Raw genomic sequence first — 25,174 nt, forward strand, 5'->3', positions numbered from 1 at the left:
TTTGAGTCAGGTGTGAATTTATTTAGGGGGGAGGTTTCTGGGTCTGAACACACAAAATGACAAGGATATTTTAGCTTGATATAGAATCAATCAAGATAGAAATTCTCTAAGCATTAATATGAAAAACAATTAGAAATCCATATAAAAACAATTAGAAATCCATATAAAAACAATTAGAAATCCATATAAAAAAATTCCTCTGAATCTCCAGACTTCCCCCCACCCCCTCTATGGGTCCCAATGTTTACACCTGCATATCAGACTTTTATCAACATTTTTTTAATCCATCTGAATTGTCCATAGTCATAGTCACCATACAAGTAAGATTAAAACCCTGCTAATGTTTTCTTCTGCTTACAATGGTCTCCTAAGTTAATTATATTTTCCCCATTCTTTTTTAAAGTTCTTGTCCTCTTGAACTTTCCAGTTCAGTTTTGCCAGAGTCCATTATAAAAATAATTATGAACTGTTGCACAAACAGTCCGAAGATCTTATAAAACAGTGCAAAATACTAACGAATTTTAAGTATTTGTGGCCTCTTTTGATGAGGCAGAAACTGTTAGACTTGCCTTTTAATTCTATAAATATATTTGGGGGGCGGAGTATTGTGTTTGCTGTAAGTCATTTTTATGTGTAAAGAGGCTAATAAATACTACTACCAGTGTTTTCTTCTTCTTCTGGGGGTACTATTTGCTTCAGTGAATCTACAGAGCACTCTACTCTGAATACAACCCAGTATAATTTACAACTTATCCACTTCCCTTCATCTGAATTGTAATGATACGTCAATACGATATAACTATACTGTCCATTTATTTCCTTTGTGTTGGCAATATATGACGTATTGTGAAATGTTGTTGAAGAAGTGGCATATATATATATATATATAGCTCAAGGAGCAACAGTAGTACTGGTAGTCGTCGTCACATAATTTCCATATTTCCGCTTACGTAGAATGCAAACTGCTATACCTACAACAGCCAGAAAAATAATTACAGAAACGCATGCAATTATCACAATTATAATTGTGGATTTGTCAACTGGGCCAGGATGTTTGTCACCTGGACTAGACGGAATAATGGAATTGTCAGCTGGAGTAGGAGAAATGGTGATTGGACGAGTAGGAGAACTTGGCCATGCTGGAAGGAACACGACTGCTCTGGCTATATTAGATATTTCTCCGACGTTGTCGCTGCCATCAATGCAACGAATGGCAAAGTAGATGGAGGTGCCATTCTCTTTTGTGAAGTTTACCGGCTTGTAGTGAAAGGATTGCTTGACCCCAGCAACTTCTGTCATCAGGCCAGCAGTGTCCACGGGAGTCGCACTATCAAAAGTTGCATTGGTTAACTCCGAGGGTCTTTCACCCATCTTTATTTCATATCTTTCAGCTGCAAAATAAAGGGCCCACAACAGGCATGTGTTAGATGTACATCTTCAAACATGGATCAAGGAAACAGTGACAAGCCTATCTTTCAGTGCATAACTTCCTGTCCTCCAGGAACCCTAAGCATATTGCACACCAGCCATTGCATAGTTGTGTGTTGCAGAAGACTTTGGGAATTAAAGAACAGACAAGATCTATGTCTGCCGTTACGGATTAAGAATAACAATGCCCAAATTTGCTTTCTGTGCATTTCAAACTTCCTGCCTTTAGGGAACTCTTACCACATTGGCTTTGAATGCACACCCGCCACTACATCTTTGCCTGCTGCAAAGGACTCTGGAGAATGTTCCAGAACATACTGTTAGTTTACATGGGCTGCCACTTAGGCTTGTCGAAGTTCCCCGTAATTTCTTGCCAATGCAAAAACATGGCCCATGTCACAGAACCCAACAGGGTACCTATTTCAGACCCTCCAAGTGTCCCTATTTTTCAGAGACAGTCCCTGATTTGCAGACGCCATCCCAGTTTCTGATCTGATCCCTCCTGGAATGTCCCACTTTTCCTTAAAGGTAAAGGGACCCCTGACCATTAGGTCCAGTTGTGTTCGACTCTGGGGTTGTGGCGCTCATCTCACTTTATTGGCCGAGGGAGCCGGCGTACAGCTTCTGGGTCATGTAGCCAGCATGACTAAGCTGCTTCTGGCGAACCAGAGCAGTGCACGGAAATGCCGTTTACCTTCCTGCTGGAGCGGTACCTATTTATCTACTTGCACTTTGCCATGCTTTCAAACTGCTAGGTTGGCAGGAGCAGGGACCGAGCAATGGGATCTCACCCCATCGCGGGGATTCAAACCGCCAACCTTCTGATCAGCAAGTCCTGTGGTTTAACCCACAGTGCCACCCACATCCCCACCCCCCTTAGGATGTCCCTATTTTTACTGGAGAAACATATGGAGTTATCTGACCCACAAGTCATCAGAAGGCAGCCCTGTATAGGGAAGTTTTTAAATGTTTAATGTTTTATTATGTTTTTATATACAGTGGTACCTTGAGTTACAAGTGCCTCTGGTTACAAATGCTTCAGGTTACAAACTCTGCTAACCTGGAAGAGTTACCTCGAGTTGAGAACTTTGCCCCAGGATGAGAATGGAAATCGTGTGCCAGCGGCGCAGCAGCAGCAAGAGGCCCCATTAGTGAAAGCACACCTCTAGTTAAGAACAGTTTCAGGTTAAGAACGGACCTCCGGAATGAATTAAGTTTGTAACTAGAGCACCACTGTATGTTGGAAGCTGCACAGAGTGTCTGGGACAACCCAGTCAGATGTAAGTGGTACCTCAGGTTAAGTACTTACCGTATTTTTTGCACCAAAACACTCACTTTTTTCCTCCTAGAAAGTAAGGGGAAATGTCTCTGCGTGTTATGGAGGGAATGCCTATGGGTTTTCCTACGGATTTTCCTCCTCTAAAAACTACATGCGTGTTATGGTTGGGTGCGTGTTATAGAGCGAAAAATATGGTAATTCGTTCCGGAGGTCTGTACTTAACCTGAAACTGTTCTTAACCTGAAGCACCACTTTAGCTAATGGGGCCTGCTGCTGCCGCCGTGCCGCCGGAGCACGATTTCTGTTCTCATCCTGAAGCAAAGAGCTTAACCTGAAGCACTATTTCTGGGTTAACAGAATCTGTAACCTGAAGCATATGTAACCTGAAGCGTATGTAACCCGAGGTACCACTGTTAATAGTAAAATTATCATTATGGAATAGGATGTCCCTATTTTCAGTGGAGAAATGTTGGAGGGTACACTCTTCCACAGAATAAAACCTTACACTACTCATCTGCCTTGCCCGGGGGGGTGGGGAGGGACGATGGCAAAGCACATACATGACTTAAAATAAGAACAAAATACGGATTTAAATATTGAAGCAACAATGCCGGAAACAGGCAGCCCCCCTCCCACCGAACAACAACAGCAGAAGGCCAAAAACATCAATTAGAAAAAATAAAAATTGAGTGTGGCTGGGGACATTGAAGGGTTAATGGAGTGTCCAAGGGAGACCCTGATGTGCAGTATTACATGCCTATGAAGTTAGTGTAACTAAAACTGTTGTTTGGCTCCCCACCCCCCAACCAGGTTAGTACGAAATTTAAATATTTCTCAGAGAGTCCTTACTGAAAGATTAAAGCAGAACCCCACATTTACCTGTCCCCACATCATAGTCATCGCCAGGAGCTGTCCAGGTGAGAAGAAATCCGCCATCACCAGCTTGCTGTACCTCAAGGTCGGTGATTTTACAGGGTGGAAGAACATCATGAATACCTCCAGGAGACATTCCTGATACTATAAAAGTACCACCAGATACAATTCTGGTGACATTTCCCAGATCTCCTTCAGTTTCGCTCACATTAGCTTCAGGTTTGGTGGGGTTCATTGTTATATTACCTACAAAAGCAGGTAGAAAGATATGTCAGATGGGGTACATTACGGCTGATAGGCAGATTATATCCAGGTATACAGGTAACCCATGACTTATGCTAATTATTGCCAGCACACTGGGATGTCTCTGTTGGGATTCGCAGGATACTGGATAAGTCTGCAGGCTTCAACAGGATGATGCAATACTCTGCTGGGTCAGAGTGACTCAGCAGGAGTGTGATTAGTGTGATTGGCTATCACCTGTTTTAAAAGGAAAGCCTGTTTAACAGTGTGGTTGTGCTGTAGTGTGGTGGAGAGTATTCGTTTGTAAGTACTCTGTATGGACTGTTTCTTTTGTAAATGCCTGTATATAGCTCACATTAAAAAGACTGCACTGGAAAAACCTGGAACTCTTAGTGTCTCGCTGAAAGCGCCGCGTGGAATACGCGACAGGGTTATGGGCCCAGCACGCTTCCGCTGCGCAAGAGTACAGGTGGCAGTTATCTAGCCGTGGGTGCTGGAGGTGAGCTGCAGGGATGGAGCAGTCCAGAACTGGCGTGTTGCTGGAGAAGCTGACGGCCACGAACTACAGCACCTGGTCGGTCCGCATGCAACACTTCCTCAAGCGTGAGGGCCTGTGGAAGGTGGTGGAAGATCCACCGCAGTCCTCTGAGGAGGATGAAAGGGATGAGAAAGCTTTGGCTACGATCATCCTTGGAGTGGACGACAGCCAGCTAGTCTACGTAGCTGATAAGGTGACGGCAAGTGAGGCGTGGAATGCGCTCAAGGCTGTCCATGTGCGAGAGACAGCTGGCTCACTGATAACATTGACCAGGAGACTGTACCGGTGTCGGAAGAAACCGGGGGACTCCCTGGTAAATCACCTAAAATTCCTAACAGGCTGTTTCCAGGAGCTAGCCTTAAGAGGGAGGCCTGTGGGGGAAGAGGACAAAGTCTTTATAGTCCTGAGTTCCCTTGATGACAGCTATGATATGCTGGTCAACTCCCTCGAGTCTGTAGAGACTGATAAGCTGACTCTGGAATACGTTACCGGACGGTTGTATGCAGAGGAGGACAGGCGTGCAGAGCGAAAGATGACCTCAGCCCAGCTGTTGGAGCATCCCAGAGGGAACGACAGCCGGGAGGAGCAGAGGTGTCGGGAGCCGGAGAAACAGCCAGGAGGAGCTGCTGCAGACCAGCTGGTGGTCAACAAAGTAAAAAGGTGTTTTTGCTGCAAGTCCAGTGGACATCTGCTTCGGGACTGCCCGAGGAAACAACAAAAACAGCAGAAGCACAGGAGGCAGCAGAGAGAGTCTACCGCTTGGGTGTCTGCAGATGGTCAAGAAAATGAAGAGCTGTGGGTTCTGGACAGTGGAGCTTCTCAAACCTTTTGTAAAAGAAAAGGACTGCTAACTGATGCTAGGGCTTCAAACAAAAAACATGTAAGTCTTGCTACGGGCCAGAAAGCTAATGTGGTTTGTGAGGGGGAGGTTGTGTTCCCACAGCTGGGACACACATTCAGGAATGTGTTGTGTGTGCCTAGTTTGCAAAACAATCTCCTGAGCATTCCTGACTTGGCAAAAGCAGGCTTTGAAGTAAACTTTGTGGGAGATCAGTGCCAGATAAAGCAAAATGGGGCAGTGTTGGCAAATGCTAACCTTAGAACTAATATGTATGTACTGCAGTGTGAGTCTAAGGTTGCGAATGTGCAAAATGTCCCAACCCATGATATGTGTATTCATCTCCTGCACAGGCGTCTGGCTCATGCTAGCTATAAGGTGCTAAACAAAACATTGGAGTTGTGTGGGGGGAAGAAAAACATTAAAAGTTGTGATAATTACTTAGACTGCAATATCTGCAAGGAGGTTAAAAGCAGGGCTTGCCCAGTAGCAAGAGCAAGCCAGAGAGAAACCAAAAAACCACTGGAGTTGATTCATGCTGATGTAACTGGTCCTTTTCCACCAAGTGTCTCCCACAACAAGTACTGTTTGATCCTAGTGGATGACTATTCTAGATTTGGCTGGGTCTATCCATTAAAGCAAAAGTCTGACGTTGCCCAAACTTTGAAGTTCTGGGTAAGAAGGGTAGAAAGGCAACTTGGCGAAAAGGTGTGCTCTATTCAGACAGACAGGGGAGGAGAGTTTATGGCAAGCTCCCTAAGAAACTGGTTGCGTTCCCAAGGAATTAAACATAGGCTTACCAATGTGGCGACGCCTCAGGAGAACGGGGTAGCAGAGCGTAGGGGAGGTGTCTTGCAGACACAAATGAAAGCATTGTTAGCAGATGCAAATCTTCCAATTAAGTACTGGGCTGAGAGTATTAAGACCGCAAATTATATTGGGAATCGCTTGTGGTCAAGGGTACTAGATGACATACCCTATAAAATTCTCTATAACAAAAGTCCCAGTTTGCAACATTTCAGAATCTTTGGGACAAAGGCGTGGGTTGACATACCTGTAAAGAACCGAAGAAAAGGTGGGAAAAGGGCACAGCAGTTGCTATTTCTTGGGTATGAAAGTGGTACGAAAGCCTACAGGTTTGAAGATGATAAAAATCTTTTGAGTTATAGTCGATCAGCCAGCTTTAATGAGCAAAGAAATTGGCCCAAGATACATGCAAACCTACTGCCAGGAAAAGTTTTACTGCCGAGCGTACCTGATAAGGCAGCTGAAACAAAGCTAAGAAATGGCAGCTCTCCCAGAGAAACTGAAAGGGAGGAGGTAAAGGTTGAGCATTTTTCTCCAGCTGCTAGCATAAAGCAGGGGAGAGAAGAAAGTGCAACAGGGACAGGAGGAGGTAGATCTACAGAGTCAATCCACCCCATAAGCAGTCCTGAAGGTAGCCCAGGGGGTGAGATTAATGAACCAAGGAGGTCTGCAAGAAGTAATAAAGGTCAACCTCCAGACCGTTATGGGTTCCCAGCCACCATAAACCAGGTTTGTGTAACTGAGCCAGAAAACTTTGAAGAAGTGCAAGAGTTACCTACTCTAGAGAAAGAGGCGTGGTTAAAGGCAATGCAGGCAGAGTATAACTCTCTGCTAAACAACAATGTCTTTGTACCTACAGAATTGCCTGAAGGTAAAAAGCCCATAAGCTGTAAGTGGGTTTTTAAAGTGAAAAAGCTGGCTGATGGTAGTTGTCAGAGGAAAGCCAGATTGGTTGCAAGGGGCTTTACACAAAGGAAAATGATACATTATGATGAAGTGTTTGCCCCAACAGCAAAGGCTGAAACAGTAAAATCAGTTTTAGCAATGGCGAGTCTGAGAGGGTTAAAAGTCAATCATTTTGACGTTGCCTCAGCATATTTAAATGCTCCTATTGACGCCGAGGTGTATTTACAGCAAATACCAGGTTATGAGCTGGAAAAAGACAGCATGGTGTTAAAACTGCAAAGGGCACTATACGGGTTACACCAAAGTGCACGTCTATGGCATGAATGCATAGACACAACTTTGAAAAAGATGGGATTCAAACAAAGCCTGGCTGATTCCTGTTTATATTCAGCAATGGTGCAAGGAAGTGTTTGTTATTTACTTTTGTATGTTGACGATATCTGTCTAATAACAACTGCACAAAAGCAAGTGTCTTGGTTTATAAACAGCCTAGGTAACAAATACAAACTGAAGTATTTGGGAGAGATTCAAAATTACTTAGGAGTAGAGGTTCAGAGAAATGAAGAGGGCGTCTACTCTCTGAGTCAGAGGGAAAAAATCGAAAAGTTACTGAAGACATATGGAATGGAGAGGGCAAATGAGGTTGACACTCCCATAACTACCCAGTACAAAAATGAACCAGAAGGGCAAAAATGTGAGAATGCAACAGCGTTTCATTCTCTGTTGGGTTCTCTGTTATATTTAAGTTGTTGGACAAGACCCGACATAACATTGGCAGTGCACATGTTAAGCCAAAGAAGTGCAGACCCGGCTCAGAGAGATTGGGTAGCACTCAAAAGAATCCTAAGGTATCTGAAAGGCACAAAAGATTACAAACTGGTGCTGGATACAGGATATGATCAGCAAGTGTATGCATACGCTGATGCCAGCTGGGGGGACAGAGAAAATGGAAAGTCTACCACTGGCTATGCCATATATATTGGAAATGCCCTGGTTCAGTGGAAATCCCAGAAACAAACATTTGTTGCCAGAAGTACTTGTGAAGCAGAGTACTCAGCCATAAGCGAATGTGTATCACAAATAGAGTGGTTTGCTTGCCTAACAAAAGAGCTTGGAATACCTTCTGAAATGCCAATCACTGTGCTAAGTGACAACATGGCTGCACAACAGCTTGCCAACCAACAGAACTTTAAAAGCAAGAGTAAACATATTGCTATAAGATACGGAAATGTGAAAAATGCTTTGGAAAGAAATGTGTTAAAGGTACAGCACTGTAACACAAAATGTAATGTGGCAGATTTGTATACAAAATGTTTGGATGCTCCTAAATTTCGAGACTTAAGAGAATTATTAGGTCTCAAGCCTTTGACTTAAGGAGGAGTGTTGGGATTCGCAGGATACTGGATAAGTCTGCAGGCTTCAACAGGATGATGCAATACTCTGCTGGGTCAGAGTGACTCAGCAGGAGTGTGATTAGTGTGATTGGCTATCACCTGTTTTAAAAGGAAAGCCTGTTTAACAGTGTGGTTGTGCTGTAGTGTGGTGGAGAGTATTCGTTTGTAAGTACTCTGTATGGACTGTTTCTTTTGTAAATGCCTGTATATAGCTCACATTAAAAAGACTGCACTGGAAAAACCTGGAACTCTTAGTGTCTCGCTGAAAGCGCCGCGTGGAATACTGTCGCGTATTCTCCCTCTTCCCCCACTCCATGCCTGTTTCTCACCATACCCAAATCTGCTCCAGATGCAGACAGATTTAGGGGGAGAAGAGGGAGGAGGAGAAGAAGAAGAGTTTGGATTTGATATCCTGCTTTATCACTACCCTAAGGAGTCTCAAGGGGACGCGGGTGGCGCTGTGGGTAAAAGCCTCAGTGCCTAGGGCTTGCCAATCGCATGGTCGGCGGTTCGAATCCCCGCGACGGGGTGCGCTCCCGCTGCTCGGTCCCAGCGCCTGCCAACCTAGCAGTTCGAAAGCACCCCCGGGTGCAAGTAGATAAATAGGGACCGCTTACTGGTGGGAAGGTAAACGCCACGTGACCCGGAAGTGTCTCCGGACAGCGCTGGCCTCCGGCCTCTTGAGTGAGATGGGCGCACAACCCCAGAGTCTGTCAAGACTGGCCCATACGGGCAGGGGTACCTTTACCTTTTAAGGATTCTCAAAGCGGCTCACAATCTCCTTTCCCTTCCTCCCCCACAACAAACACTCTGTGAGGTGAGTGGGGCTAAGAGACTTCAAAGAAGTGTGACTGGCCCAAGGTCACCCAGCAGCTGCATGTGGAGGAGCGGAGAAGCGAACCCAGTTCACCAGATTACGAGTCTACCACACTTAACCACTATACCACACTGGCTGAACGTTGTCTTGCACAAGGAGAAATCTTTGTGAGGGGGAACATTTTGCTTAGCGCTTTGTCGATTACCACGCCACATGTTAGATTTTTGTTTGTTGCTGTACTCAGTAACAGGCTGAGAATAAACAACAAACAATAAAAATGGGCAAATACCTATTGTGTGTGTGTGTGTGTGTCCCCACCTCCAGATAAATTTAAGATGTTAAAATCACTTTATTATAACCACCTTCTCAATACAGGTCTACCTCCATTCCTACACTGAGCTGCTTCCCCTACTCTGAAGCTGCTGTATGCAGACAAGTTATGTGGGTAAACGGATCACGTGCCTCTTTCCCACCCACACGTAGCATCAATGCATTACATATGTGGATCCAGCTATACATCTGCAAATAAAGTATTTAAAATGTAAAGTGCAATATACAAATGTGACACTAGACAGCGACAGTAAGCTACACCAAATTTAATGCATTTTTCAAAACATTTTTCTTTTTTAAAGCATTTTCACGGCGGTTTTTTATATGTGTGTAGATTTCACCATGGTTGCCTAGAGTTGCTAGGGGGAAAATAAAGCCATTTGATCTAGACCAGGCATGTCCAACCATGCTCCTCCTCTCTCCAATGACAGTGGGTAGATCACTGCTAGGTTTTTTTATACTGGGAGTAGATTGCAGTCTCTTGGGAGTTGGACGTGCCTGATCTAGACTTTGGGCTGGCAAATAATTGAAACAGATGGGAATCTAAAATGCCGAAAGTGTTAGCCAAAAGAAGGATACCACAGTCATATTTTAAAGCCTTGTAAGAATTAGGGAGTTGTTTCATTGGTTCAATGATGACACATTCGATTAACACATCCAGAATATTATAGGATAGAAGAATATGTGCTCAAGTGCTCAGATCTACATAAAGAGCCTTATGAAGAGGGGAATAGCAAGAAGAAACTTGTGTTACTCCCAAGACTCCCAATTTCACATTTTGAGAATCACAAGGCTAACATACCACCAGTAAAGCTATTTTATAACCCAGGCTTACCATTTTCTGTGTAACCTGGTATATAGAGAGCTTGACTCTGCCTACGGGACCGTTTAAGAACCTTGTCTTTTCCTTCAACACGCACTTTTAGGTTGTGTCTGCCATTTCCTTTGAGTGATGTGAAATACCTGGAGTAGATTCCATCGTTCTTGATAAGATCAGCACCTGAATACACAGATATAAAAATGTAACATCCCAAAGCTCACCTCTCACTGCTGGTCATTAAAAAAACAAAGCCCTACATAACCTATGTGGGAGGTGTTTATTTCACAATGTGTGTGGCTGTTTTAATGGAAATAGCTGCATATTTGATTCTGATCTCTGTAATATAGGATCATAAGGGACTAGTGTTTTAATATTTGTGCCTCACGGGCCAACACAAGTTGTAACCAACACAACACACCAGCATTATTGTAGCTTGCCATATATCTGACAAGCTCCATTTTTGGCAGTGCCAAGCAGTTAACAAAATCAAGACACTTCTCAAAATTAAAGACTCCCTTTCCCCATATGAACTAACCCAGATCCAGAGATCATCATCTGGTTCCTTTCTCTGTGTGTGATTTCTGAGGAAAGTTGGGAGGCTGGCAAAGAGTGACTGGGCCTTCTCTGTAGTAGCTCACAGTTATGTAATGCTCTCCCAGGAAGGCCCACTAGGCACCAATCTTGCTATCATTTCAGCACCAGACAAAGATGTTTTTGTTTTCCCAAACATTAGTAGGTCTCCATACTATCCAACATTTGACAGATAGCTTTTGCATGGCTTGATGAAACTAGGGAGCACAGATCGAGATTTTGATATGTAACGGTTCCAGTTCACATATGCAGATAAGGCAAGTTACATGCTACAGGAAAAGCCAAATACATACACTGGTATTGGTTGCAATGTACTGTATGTACTCTATCGGAAAAGAATGAATGAATTTGCCACTGCAAAAGATGAACAGCCAAGATCAGCTTTTGAATCCACTATGTCAGCTTAGATGATGCTAGATTTGATGAGTTAATATTCTGCTTCAGGGGGAAAATAAATAAATCCAGAATGCATACTGCCAATAACGTTTCGAAATAAACGTACCTGAACCATTGTCAAAAAGCTCCACCTCTTCAGGTGTTCCAATCTCTGGTTCAACTGTGGCTATGACTTTTGCACCGATAACAGGTAAGAATCCTTGGCTGACTTCTGCATAAATAACCATCGGACTAGGAAACTTATTGGTATCGCTATTCATAAAGGACTTCACAATCACCGGGGGCACATTGACAGATGCTGCTCTAGTTGTGACTGTTATCGATATGACCTGAGCGTTTGAATATGTATTCTCAATTGAGTAAATCCAATCTCCTGTCTGAAATATAGAAGAATATTGCATATCTAAGTAACGTTTGTGAATACAGTTCCATTCCTTTGGTTATTGTTGTGCTTTGATAAAGATGGATGTCATTTTCTACAAAATATATATCTACAAGTGCAGAAGGTACTAGCAGCAGCGGCAAGCTGGACATATAATGCACGTTTACTCCTTCCACGGTGAGCGGCAGTTGCGGCCCACTGCAGTGCCTCCTCAGCCCCGCAGATTCTCGCCATCTTTCCACAGCCATTGACGCTCCCTCCTGGCCACCACAGAGCATCATGGGCAACTTCAGGCCCGCAGTTTGAAAAGGCCAATCCGCAGCAGCCTGGGCGGCAGGGCTTGGGAAGAGGACCTGAGGAACACAGTCTTCCCTCAGGTCCGCTCCCCAGGCATAAAAGTAGGTCTGGGCTGCCCTAAGTGGCGCAGTCAGACAGAACAACAAAGGCCTCAGACTTCGCATGGTATAATGGACTGCCTAATAGTATAGATATAACATAAGATTCCTGCATTGCAGGGGGCTGGACTAGTTTATGCTTGTGGTCCTTTCCAACTCTACAATTCTACAGTTTGATAATTCTATGATTATTCTGTGAGATTCTGCCCTATAAGGGATAAAGTAATAAACTGGTCAGTTGCACAGAAACTATAATTTCAGACAAGCAACTGAATGTTAAATGTCATATAAGTTAGTAGTGAATGGCTCTTAAATAATTTGCTGTAGTGACGCAACCCTTCACTAACACAGCTACAGTCATTTCTCCCTTTTCAAAAAGGAATAGGCACATTCCTAGTGATGGTTCGATGCATAGTGAAGTTTGAGAAGACCTCAGCTTTTACCTCTGCGGTTCCATCAATCTTGAGGCGAGCTGTTCGGACATTGGTGTTATCAATTGCAAAGTCTTTTTCGGTGTACTCTCTTCCTTTGGGATCTGTGAGCAGAATTTCCGGTGGGGATGTGCCCCACGTCACCACAAAGAAAGTGTCATTCCCCACTGTTTTATCAATGGTTACAATACCATTCAGCTGGTCTTGGGAACCGACGCTTTGCCCTCTACTTTCAAGCTGTTGGTGGGGGGAGAAATAAGTATACAGTATGTGAAAAGTTTTATAAATTGAATACATATGGTTTATTTCCTTTCATAAGATGTAAAGAAATGAGTGGCGGTACATTGTTTAGAAGGTGCCTTCACAATGGTTAGTTCTGCTGGACAAGTAATATGCAATACTCAGCCATTAATAAAAATGCTGGTACAGTCATGACATGATAGGTCTTGCCCCATACAGATATTGGTTTGTCCAGTGCTGATAAATTTAGTTTCTATCAATATTACAATGTTAAAGACATGGAGGAAGGCAGATAAGCAGCTACATTGAAACAGGTGGAAACAATCGCACCTCTACCTCAACAGCCTTGGAAATGGCCAGCCAATATTTGGACAATGCTAGATGGGGGAACTCAAATCTCCAGTTTCCACATTTGGCAAAGGGTTGCCAAGGAGATACAATCTTCTGGGCAGGAACCATGGTGCTGGGTTGGTGTTTTTTTTAAAGAAACACTTTTGTCATATACTATTTTCCTAATGAAACCTCTTCTCTAATTTGTTATTTGTTCAGGCAAATAAAAATGAATTATATCACACATTCATTTGAACTCAGAATGGTACATTGTGAAATGTTTCAGCTCTGCCAAAATCCATTTTGGCCGTTTGTCCTTCTTTTTTAATTCTTTTAATACCTGTTCCTCCCCCTGTTCAATAATAGAAAAACGTGGGCTGTAGAATTGATTTCACTCCGTGTTGACTTAATTCTTGTAGGGTGCCTAGTAATTTTAAGCAAATAATAATAGTGATAGTGATGATGATGATGATAGACTGCTGCATGAACTCAAATCTTTGCAGTTCAAACCTGAATAGATTGTTGACTGATATCTCCACTTCCTGAAGAAATTCCACTGAAAGCATCGATGAGGCCGTTGGAATCCAAACTGTCAGTGGCAGAAAATTTTGAACCTCCTGAAATGTGGTTGAAATAATAATAATTAGAAGAATTTTTCAGGTGGAATAAAATGCAATTAGCTTTTGTATGATACCTTGTAGTGGCCACTACACGGCGTGGTGAAAATTTCATTGAATGATCACTAATTCTTTCACTAGGGTTTTTTATTTCATAGAATGCCACCCCCAAGGTGTTTGTGTTTTGTGGTCATAGGCAGCAACTGGAATGGCTAAGGAAAATTTAGCCCACTTAACTCAGCGGAAGGAAGGAAACTCTAGATTTCTTAATTGCCCTTGTGTCTCACCACCGCAACTAACCCAGTACACAAAGACCCTTTCCAATGTTATCCTCACAACAAGTCTGCTGAAAGACAGGGCAAAGTGAGCTTTTGTGGCTGAACCTCGGTCTCCCCATTTTCAATATGGCGTTCTAGCCTCACAAATGCCGTAATGACAGAATACCACATTTAGTCAAATCTAATGCTCACTTTCTGGGGCCAAATCACGTTGCGAAAAATGAAGGTGCGCATTAGATTTGACGGCACATTTACATTCGCCAGCAAATACATTTTCTTGTTTGTTTCAAGGTTCTGAAAGTTGAGGTGTGTGTTAGATTTGATGACGTACATGTATGAGACTCGAGTAAATGCGGCAATAGGACTTCGGATTGTTAAGGATCATGGTTTAATTTCCTGAAATAGTCATATTTATTCATGTTAAATTACTGTGTGCTTTTAACATGGGTTTTTCCTTGGGCTGTAGCTCTCTCATGTGATTGGCTGACTGTGAGTCACATGTGAGAGGCGTTCCATTGTGTTGTGACTGTTATTCAAGTACAGTGGAACCTCAGATGCCAAACACCTTGGAACTCATACGTTTCGGCTCCCGAATGATCGAAAACAGGAAGTGAGTGTTCAGTTTTCAAACGATTTTTCGGAAGCTGAACGATCGGCGCAGCTTCTATGGCTTCCGATTGAGTTCAGGAAGCTCCTGCAGCCAATCGGATTCCCAGAACAGATTCCCGTATTTTTCGCTGTATAGGATGCACCCGACCATAGGACGCACCTTGTTTTAGAGGGGGAGAACAAGAAAAAAAATTTCACCCCCTCTCTGCTCAGTGCCCCTTCAGCAAAGCGACAGGAGTAACGGAGCCCCTTCAACTTCTCCTCCTGCTTCACTGAAGGGGCACTGCGCAGCTCTCCCTCTCTGCTGAAGCCAGGAGAGTCTTGCTCTCCCAGCTTCAGTAAAAGGAACCCAAAGCCTTCGGAGAGCAGCGCGAGTTCCCGCTGCCCTCCAAAGGCTTCAGGTGGCTATCCCTGAAGCCTGGAGAGTGAGAGGGGTCGGTGCGCACCAACCCCTCTCGCTCTCCAGGCTTCAGCGAAAGCAACGCATAGCCTCTGGAGCGCGGAGGGAGCACTCCCTCTGCACTTCGGAGGCTTCGCGTTGCTATCGCTGAAGCCAAGGAGCCTGCATTCGCTCCATAGGACGCACACACATTTCCCCTTAATTTTTGGAGGGGGAAAAGTGTCTCCTATAGAGCGAGAAATATGGTAAATTTGAGAACCAAAGTACGAGTGTAACTGTTGTTTTTAACTGCTTTTCTGTCTTCTCTCTCTCTGTGTGAGGGGAATGGCTGCTGAGAGAGGCTTCTCTGAATACTGCTGCGGACAGTGTGTGTCTGAAGTGAAACAAACTTTTTGCAAGACAGCAGCTGGCACAAAGTAGCACAGAAGACTCCTGTAAGACTCTGACATTTCATTCAATCACTTACCCGTCATGTCTGCCAATCTTTCTAGTTCTTCTGCAGCACTTGGTCCCAAAGCAATGGTGTGAATTATAGACCCACTATTTTGAACTTCTTCGAAACAAGAGGTTATAGCAGTATCTTCTCCATCTGTCAAGAGCACAATTTCACAGCCTTTTGTAGTTGAATACTTTTGTAAAAAGACCTGTATGGAAAAAAAGGATTGAAAAATTAACAGCAATTAGTAATTTAGAAGGGCACACACTTAAAGTGTATGACATAACTGCTACAAAGCTCTGCAAGTATGTTGTACGGTTGCTGCTCTGTGACATATGTGTGAATTAATTTCGTACCTCTATAGGAAGTGGACTGCGGTGAGGTAAGTGCCATATATGTTACTGTTAAGGGAGAAACAGCATTTGCTACTTCACTACTTCACTACTTTCAAAGGGTAGAAAATATGTGCAAATTGGGTTGCTCACTCCCCTCTCTAGCTGCTGTTCCACAACAACTGCCATAGCATTCCCCTAAAATCCATGCCTAGGAACAGAAGACCTCACAGTTTCTCGTTTTTATATTCTTAAATTTCAATCTCTGCAGTTATGCAGCAATTTCAGAATTTTATTTTTAAAAATCCTCATGAAAATTATTCAGCATTTTAGTGCGAATTTCCCCTAATAAACATGTTTTTTATATGCAGTTTTCACTCAAGTGCATATTTTTGCAAGCAGTTTCTCCCAATATAATGCATCTTGATTATAGATTTTTTCCCATGTGATTATGCATCTTGATTATAGGTTTTCCAATAATAGATTCCATTTCATGCAAACTTGTACATAATATGTTCATTTTTGTAAACATTGGTGAGCTGGAAAACTAAAGCAATTCATTTTGGATTGAAAACTAATAAATTGAAAACTACGGTAATTGAAAACTAATAAAAATTATTATCAAAAAAAAAGAGGAAAACTTAAAGCACCAAATTTGGAAAATTTTGAATTTCGAAGGGCAGTATGTTTGGGTTGTCAAATTGCTTAGGAAAGTGATAAACTCGACTTTAAATGCAAACTGAACAAATTCCCCCTCCCTATCCCCATGCTTGGAGAAACCAGCTTTAGCACTCTCTTTGGCCTCAATATGGAAAGGGAGAGAAAGCATATAGCTTCCGCTGCAGGGAATTCACAGTGATGCAGTATAGCTCCTTCACAGTTTAGGACAAGTTTATCAGGCTGCCCAGTCCCTAAGATCATTGCTAAATCAAGCAGGAAGAAGAAAAAGAAGAAGAGGAGAAGGAGTTTGGACTTGATATCCCACCTTTCACTCCCCTTAAGGAGTCTCAAAGCAGCTAACAATCTCCTTTCCCTTCCTCCCCCACAACAAACACTCTGTGAGGTGAGTGAGGCTGAGAGACTTCAGATAAGTGTGACTAGCCCAAGGTCACCCAGCAGCTGCATGTGGAGGAGCGGAGAAGCAAACCTGGTTCACCAGATTACTAGTCCACTGCTCTTAACCACTACACCACGCTGTCTCTTTTGGCTCCACCCAAGCTATAAACCTGAGCTTTCAGGTGAGTAAGAATCCAGAACTGGTTGAACACCACCTACCCAGGCAGCAAACCACCTACTAACAGCACCTCTATCTTGTCTGCGCTGAATTCCAGTTTTTTTGGCTTTTATGAGACCTGATATGCCCCCTAGAACACAACTATTATATGCAGCAACCCTGCCTTCTTTTAGATCTGGCTACTCAACTAAACAGAAGCATAGGAATAAAATCTAGATTTTTTTTCCTTCTCCTTCACCTGAAATCCAGACTGCACGCCGGAACATATGTTGGTTCCTCCACCAGCTGAGGTAGGAAGATAGTCTGCAAGTGTTTGCCGCATGCTGTTGCTGCTGATCTGTTTCAAGCCAGTCAGAACTGATGCTCTGTTGTTGAACGTGACTATCCCAACCCAGGATCCCCCTTCAATAATCTGCAGGATGAATATTTCTGCAGCTTGTTTCATCCGACCAATGCGATTGCTCTGCATGTGAAGAAGAAGAATAATTAAAAAACAAACAGCATTCACAGATTTGCCAGTGCATTCTGAGAAGCAAATAAAAAATTTCCCTGAAGCTTTATTTGTAAGTATAGTGATCGGCAAAACATTCGTGAATATAGACAAATCCATAATGTTTCAGAGTATCCAAATAACTTCATCCATGTTGTGATTCAGGGCGCAATCCATCTGGAAATTTTTCTAAAATGGATGGGAGGTGCACAACAGCAGCTTTCATTTAAATGGGGCTTGTCCCGTGAATTGTGCTCTGGAAGAATATTTCTCCTATAATATTTTTGTGGCTGCTAAACACATTTCCATATGTTATATATGGAAATACCAATTCAGTTAACAGAATCTCGTTTCTATTTGCTTAGCAGTTGTTTGGTTAGTTAGATGGTCTTTACCCTGACTTTCAGTCAAAAGATTCCCATGTCTCTTGAAACCACTTCAGGGATTATCACCAGAACATTGGTAGCTGCTGAAGCTTCCTGCCCTATTGAGAATCCAAAAAGACCTGATTGATCTCTTTAGATATCTCAACCGAATGCTTGCAGTTGGATTTCCTCCTTCCATGCTTCATCCATTCTGTCTCTCCCCTACCCAGTGTTTACCATCTCCCATAATCCATCACTTGCTCTGGGTTCCCTGCACCAACACAGAATGGGACTGAGGTTGCCCTCTGGCACACAACGGCCACATTGCCCTTCCCTGCAGCTCATCTCCTGTATGGATTTGTTACCACAGCTGGATAAATATCCAAATAAATTTATCTAATCATGTAGACCAAGTGTGATGAATGTTTGCTGAACTACAAATCCCATGGTCATTGGCCATGCTTGCTGGGACTGACAGGAGTTGTAGTTCAGCAATATGTAGAAGGCTGAAGGTTCCCTGCAACTGAGATACAACAAAATTGAGCCTCACCGTTCCTAATATAGAGTGTCATTTACTACAGAAATGTCAATGCTGTAATGACATTTATAATAATGATTTTATTTTTTATACCCTGCCCATCTGTGTGGGTTTCCACAGCAACTCTGGGCGGCTTACAGCACTTTAAAAAATGTAAAACATCAGACATTAACATTTCACAATACAGGGCTGCCTAAAGATGTCTACAAAAAGTCAGATAGTTGTTTATCTCCTTGACACCTGACAGGAGGGTGTTCCACAGGGAGGGCGCCACCACCGAAAAGGCCCTCTGCCTGGTCCCCTGTAACCTCACTTCTTGCAGTGAACTGCCAGAAGGCCCTTGGAGATAGACCTCAGTGTCCATTTGCTTTCGCTATAGACATGAATACCATAATTTTTGAACTGTCTCAAAATAGATCTTCTGAACATGGTAAGAAGACTTACCGCATCCATGCTCCCGGAAACATCAAGCACTAGACACAAAACTCTCTCCTGTTTTTTCAGCAAGGAGACAGTGGGATCAGGTGGGGGAACCGTTATTGGAGATGAACTGGCAAAGTCGGGAGAGTCCATAATTACTTCCCAGGTGCTCCTGTAGTTGCACATTTTATTCTGCAAATTTGTTGCTTTAATATTATGGTTGCTTTTGTCACAGAACTGAGTAACCTAAATAAAAGATAGGGAAGGACAGGTCAAGATCACAGCCTCATTAGCAATTCCTACTTCATGGCAGCTGTTCCTTACGAAGAGGTGCTGCAAAGATGGATATTCATTGGTACAGAGACAAAAAAAGGCTACAGGGTGTTCAGCAGATTTTTAGTTCTAGACGTCTGTTGCCCTTAACCTCACAAAAATGCAATGAAAAGAGTTTCCAAAGAGTCTGTTCAAGTTTACTTATTGACATAGCTGTCAACTTTTCCTGTTTTTTAAGCGAAATTCCCTTATTCTGAATAGGATTCCTCGCAAGAAAAGGGGAAAGTTGACAGCTATGCTTATTGACCTCCCAGGGCTTGAACAGACATTCACTTCCCATGTCACAAGTTAATGTCTGTGGCGATCACACAGGTTCCCCAGACATTTCACCTTCTATTTATCCCTGTGCCACCACTTTATTTCTCGCTGCCACCACCCAGGCCCTACCTGGTACAATACTGAGTCCAGTCAGGGTTAAATTGGAAGATAAACTTCTGTTTATTTATTGCAGTTTAACAAGTGTGTGGTTTCATAAATGGTTTCGGTCAATTACAATCATGGGGTGCCTATCCAGACCTATAACTTCCGCTACCTGCTCTCACTCACTAAACCACCTCTCAGATATTTACTTGTCTTCCTAGCTCCTAACTGTTCCTGACTCAGCTCATTTCAAAACCCAGAGCTGGTTTTATAGTCCCTCTGACTCCACCCCCCTGGGTCCTGATTGGGTAACCTGTTTAACTATTTCCTCTCCAGCACCCTCATATGTTAACGTCACAATGTCCATACATCACTACAAGGGGGAGTCTCAGTGCTCATGTGGCTGAAATAGCAACGGCACAACACAAGAGGGAGGTATAAGATAACACAAGAAATCCCTGGTGTATGCAGGAGTAGAAGAAATCCTGGGCAAACCTCAAAAGTTTAAAAAGTCAAAAGGGGTGTGTCTCTGTGTGCCTCGTTCTGCTGTGAAATGTTTTTTTCTGGGCTCCTGCAGGTGGAGGAAGAACGCAGTCCATTCCCCCCTTAAACACGGAGGTTGAGGTTGCCTACCTCCTTAGCAAAAAAAATATCTTGTGTTTTTGAAGGCAGACACGGGAGAAGAATAGATCCCGACTGAGATTTGTCGTACTTACGGAAAGGAAACTTTGCAAATACATTATAGAAGCTGCAGTATTTTGGTGCCTGCTTGGGAAAAATGCACATCCATGTTCAAACAGCTGAGTTTGGGGATCAATTTTGCAACGTCTGTGATGTTTGCCACCAAGTGGGAATACGTATTGACCGGTGAAATCCGTCGAGCACCTAATCAATATAATAGAAACAAATAATGGCCAGTCAGTTTAAAAGTTGAGAAATACGCAATTATGTGTTGGCATAGTTGCATGCTGTGTTATTGTTGTCCATGCCACAGTTGCTAAAACGCCCACCAGCACTCCCAGAAGATCGGACTGTAGAACAATGGGAAGAAGGCTTACTGGAGTAACAATGGGTCTCTCGACCAGTGGCGTAGCGTGGGGGGTGCAGGGGGGGCTGGCCGCACCGGGCGCAACATCTGGGGTTAGGGCAAATCCACAGGTTAGGGGGCGCAAATCCACGGGTTAGGGGGCGCAAATCCACGGGTTAGGGGGCACAAATTACTTGCCTTGCCCCGGGTGCTGACAACCCACGCTACGCCACTGCTCTCAACACCCTACCTAGGCCTTCTCATGGGATGCATGAGTGCTTGGAAGACTGCAGCTGATAAGGAGTTGGGCAAGGAAAAGTAGGTAGTGGGTAACATGACAGTGACCTACAGAGATGGCCGTGTGGCACATCTAGAGCAGGTGTACATTCGGAGGAGCAAAACCCGACTCCTCATCTTGCCCCATATGCTGAAAAATCCGCCAATGCTGAAAAGTACGGAGAATGAAAACCAGGGCTCTGGGGCTGGAAGGGGCAAAGCTGCTATCCTGAAAGCCAGAGGAAGAGGGTGTGGCATGGGGCTTGACAACATTTTCCAGAAGCGGCAGTAACTTCAGATGCAGCCTTTTCTCAATGAATTGAAAACTCTTGTTGTGGAATGTGGTGGTGATGGGCTTTTGAGTTATTCAATAAAAGTGTTTCTTGCAAAATGGGGGTGGGGAGAGAAAAGGGTACTCATTGGGTGTGCTGTCCGCCAAGACATTGCAGCATTTTCCCCTAATGAAAAGTCTCTTCTGTATATCATCAAATTACAGGCTAATGCAGTCTAGGCAATAACTGGATGGTATGGGATGGTACCTTGTGGCTTCAGGCAAATTGTCTCCCCCAGTAGCATAGAAAGGTGCATCATTGTTATATTCATCAAAGACACCCCATCGGAGATGAGCCCATTCATGGACAAAGACCCTACCTGTGGAAGACCAACGACAAAACTCATCGTGACACACTTTTTTGGGGCGGGGGGAAGGAACATATAATGTACAACACACATACACACACACACACACACCAGCAATTAAATAACTATGAAAGGGATAGGCAACTTTTTGATCTGATTCCCTCCTTCCCTCCTATCAAAATCTATAAGGCTTCAGTTCAGTCAAGGTGTAAGCCAGCAGGGGTTAAGAGCAGTGGACTCGTAATCTGGTGAACTGGGTTCGCGTCTCCGCTCCTCCACATGCAGCTGCTGGGTGACCTTGGCCTAGTCACACTTCTCTCAGCCTCGCTCACCTCACAGTGTTTGTTGTGGGGGAGGAAGGGAAAGGAGATTGTTAGCTGCTTTGAGACTCCTTAAGGGGAGTGAAAGGTGGGATATCAAATCCAAACTACTACTACTACTACTACTACTACTACTACTACTCTTCTTCTTCTTCTTCTTCTGACAACATTGTGTAGCACAGCCTCATGACCTTGTCATGGACTCTCACCTTGAGTTTCTGACTCAAACCATTGACTTGACCTCTTAATGGAATATTGCTGGGCTTCACCTGTGAGCCTCGAGCTCTCATAGCACAGGGTATTATCGGCTATGGTCGTTTTAAAGCCAATTTATTAATGGCTTCAGGTTGAGGGGATGAGGTGGTACGATGGAATGGGAGCATGTTCAACTAGCTTCAAGAAGGGAGATATTTTCTGATGAATCTGACATGGAAATATTGCTGATCTGTTGCAGAGAAATTAGGAGGCTTTCAAGTAATTAAGCAACTACATTTAAGGAGTTAATGGAATTCCCGAGAAAGTATTATCTTTTGAAACCTTGACTCACATTTTAATAATAATAATAATAATAATAATAATAATAATAATAATAATAATAACAGGTACTACCTCGAGGACCATAAGCATTATACAAATTGTCGTTGGTCAAGAAGTTAGGAGTAAAATGAATGTATCGCCCTGGTTCCCCACATCCGCCATATTGCAAGGTGTAGGGATCGTCTCCATATTTGGGGAAAGGTTCTGCCACTATGACATCAGCCTGAAATTTAAACAGAACACGGCTAAAAGATCACAGAGAAAAGAAACAACCAATACCATTGATATTAATCTTATACGGTGATTAATCTTATACGGTGATTTTGATTCTGAACAGAAATACAGTACAGTGGTGCCTCTGGTTACGAATTTAATTCATTCCAGAGGTCCATTCTTAACCTGAAACCATTCTTAACCTGAGGTACCACTTTAGCTAATGGGGCCTCCTGTTGCTGCTGTGCGATTTCTGTTCTCCTCCTGAGGTAAAGTTCTTAATCAGAGGTACTACTTCCGGCTTAGAGGGGTCTGTAACCTGAAGTGTTTGTAACCCGAGATTCCACTTTACACAGATTTGGGCCCTAGGGTTGCAATGCACATTTAAAATAAGTCATAGCCTAATAGTGTATTCTCCTAAAACAGCTGAGATCATCTTTTGAATAAGTACCTGTGCAATTTATGAGGTGTGCAGCCTAATACTACGCAGGTAGATATAGAAAGAAGTCTTGATATTCAGTTAGGCTTACACTCAGTAAAGAGCACATCGGACTGCAGGGTTACTGTCAGTGAATGTATACATAGTCACAATGATAGGCTGTCCAGATCTCCAGACTGTCTATATTTTGTGAAAGAGATTCAAATGCACACTTGTAAATTCTGATCTGTATAAGTGAAGTGGATTGAAGCGCTCTGTCACCCTAGCACAATAAATCAGTTTGTTTTGAAACGGCTTTTTGCAGTTAGGAAATGTGTTGAGAAACAAGGAGTGGACCAATGATCAACAGGAAGATGTATAACACCCTGCATAGAAATCAAGATGGGTAGGCAAACTAAGGCCCGGGGCCCGGATCTGGCCCAATTGCCTTCTAAATCCGGCCCACAGACGGTCCGGGAATCAGCGTGTTTTGACATGATTAGAATGTGTCCTTTTATTTAAAATGCATCTCTGGGGTTTTTGTGGGGCCTGCCTGGTGTTTTTACACGAGTAGAATGTGTGCTTTTATTTAAAATGCATCTCTGGGTTATTTATGGGGCATAGAAATTCGTTCATTTTTTCCCCCAAAATATAGTCTGGCCCCCCACGAGGTCTGAGGGACAGTGGACCAGCCCCCTGCTGAAAAAGTTTGCTGAGCCCTGGTATAACGTTTCAGAACAAAAATGCTCAATAAGCACTTAATGTTCTCTAACCTCTGAATAATGAGCCCTTATAACTTAAGAGCAAGCAGGATGATACCAAAAGCATAACTTTGGGAGCCAAAGAACTGTAGGCTAAAACAAAAGTATCTCAGAGAGGTAATGTATATATGTGTTTATATGCTAATGCTAGAAGTATCCCAGCCAAGATGGGCAAGCTGAAGAGCTTGTTCTTAGAGGATAGTGTGGATGGAGTGGGCATGACGGATGTCAGGTAGAATGGAGAGAGACAGTGGGACATGGTTATATCTGGATACTAACATTATAAGAAAGCCAGGCAAGAGCATCCTGGAGGTGGTGTTGCTCTGTACATCAAAGAAGACATGGAGTCCAACAAGCTAGGTTAAGAGTGGTTGAAGCCTTGTACTAATCTCCAAAATAGATGGACCTTTACAAGGATCCATCACTTGGGTTAAAGGAATCAACATTTGATGCCTACGATACAAGCATATTATGATCATATTATGCCTTGTAAATCTTCACAACAGCCATTGTGTTGGTTATGCCAAGAACTCGTGACTGATTGACGTTTGAAAGTGAGCATACGCACTGAGAAGTGAGTTTAAAGAATGAAAAATGCTCAGGATCACCAAAAGGCTTGTTACTTTGCTGACTTGTGAAATGGCAAATGCTCCAAGTACTTTTCATAGTCCATGACAGCATATGTGATAATAAATTTGTTAATAATAGAAATAAATTTTATTTATACCCCACCCTCCCCGACTGAGACCGGGCTCAGGATGGCTAACACTAAATATATAAAATACATTAAAAACACAAAATCAAACAATTAGTTTAAAATACAATTCAAATCACATTTAAAATCAAAATAAAATTAAGTGGGAAGCCATGAATCATAACTGTAGGGGTAAGGAATTAAAATTTCACCAGGCCTGGCCACTCATGCTAGTATTTAAGATTTCTCAAAATATATTTTCCAGTTCCTTTTTTCATGCATTCCTTTGAGAGTAAAGGGGGATCCTGTTTTGGGAGCGCACCAGGGTCCCCAACCCTTTTAATCTAGCCTTGACCATTATCACATCTGTAAGAACAATATATTTTATACAGCCCAATTCCCCTAGACTTACCTTATCATAGGTTTGTGCAGTTACTCTCTGATATCCATGTTCAATCAAAAGTAAACCCAGTTGCATTCAAAGGTGATGGCATAGTCTTATTCTGTATTTATTTTTCCCTCTGATCTTTCCATTTGCCCCCAATCTTTTCTTTTTTTAAAAAAATACTACAAGTACATTTGCAATTTAAAGTATTCCCCTAGACTTACCTTGTCATAGGTTTCTGTAGTTACTCTCTGATACTCTGCTTTGTCTTTCCATGTTGAGGGAATGACAAGTTTTACAGCCTTGAAGTAAAATCTTTGTTGTGTAGCACTGAAGAGATATGTTGACGCCTCTTTGACCATGTCCTAACAAGGAAAGGAAAGGAAAGACCTCTGTCTGTCAGTGACTAGTATCTGCATTTGGTTTTACGGAATGTGCCCTTTGGTCTTTTATG

General features: G+C 43.1%; 1 protein-coding gene across 2 annotated transcripts in view; it reads right to left on the bottom strand.

Annotated features, from left to right (window-relative positions):
- Positions 1 to 25,174, bottom strand: part of LOC114598791 (calcium-activated chloride channel regulator 1-like) — a 36,335-nt gene continuing 11,161 nt past the window's right edge. For both annotated transcript variants that reach the window (XM_028732882.2, XM_028732881.2), the window contains exons 3-15: positions 24,945 to 25,085; positions 22,322 to 22,472; positions 21,293 to 21,404; positions 20,167 to 20,335; positions 18,782 to 19,003; positions 17,183 to 17,407; positions 15,409 to 15,586; positions 13,549 to 13,655; positions 12,481 to 12,705; positions 11,367 to 11,637; positions 10,289 to 10,453; positions 3,587 to 3,826; positions 1 to 1,391 (exon numbers count right to left, since the gene is read on the bottom strand). In XM_028732882.2, coding sequence (XP_028588715.2) covers positions 892 to 1,391; positions 3,587 to 3,826; positions 10,289 to 10,453; positions 11,367 to 11,637; positions 12,481 to 12,705; positions 13,549 to 13,655; positions 15,409 to 15,586; positions 17,183 to 17,407; positions 18,782 to 19,003; positions 20,167 to 20,335; positions 21,293 to 21,404; positions 22,322 to 22,472; positions 24,945 to 25,085 — 2,706 coding nt within the window. In that variant the 3' untranslated portion in view covers positions 1 to 891. The remainder of the gene's footprint in view (positions 1,392 to 3,586; positions 3,827 to 10,288; positions 10,454 to 11,366; positions 11,638 to 12,480; positions 12,706 to 13,548; positions 13,656 to 15,408; positions 15,587 to 17,182; positions 17,408 to 18,781; positions 19,004 to 20,166; positions 20,336 to 21,292; positions 21,405 to 22,321; positions 22,473 to 24,944; positions 25,086 to 25,174) is intronic.

Source organism: Podarcis muralis, chromosome 5 (assembly GCF_964188315.1).
Source record: "Podarcis muralis chromosome 5, rPodMur119.hap1.1, whole genome shotgun sequence".
Lineage (NCBI taxonomy): Eukaryota > Metazoa > Chordata > Lepidosauria > Squamata > Lacertidae > Podarcis > Podarcis muralis.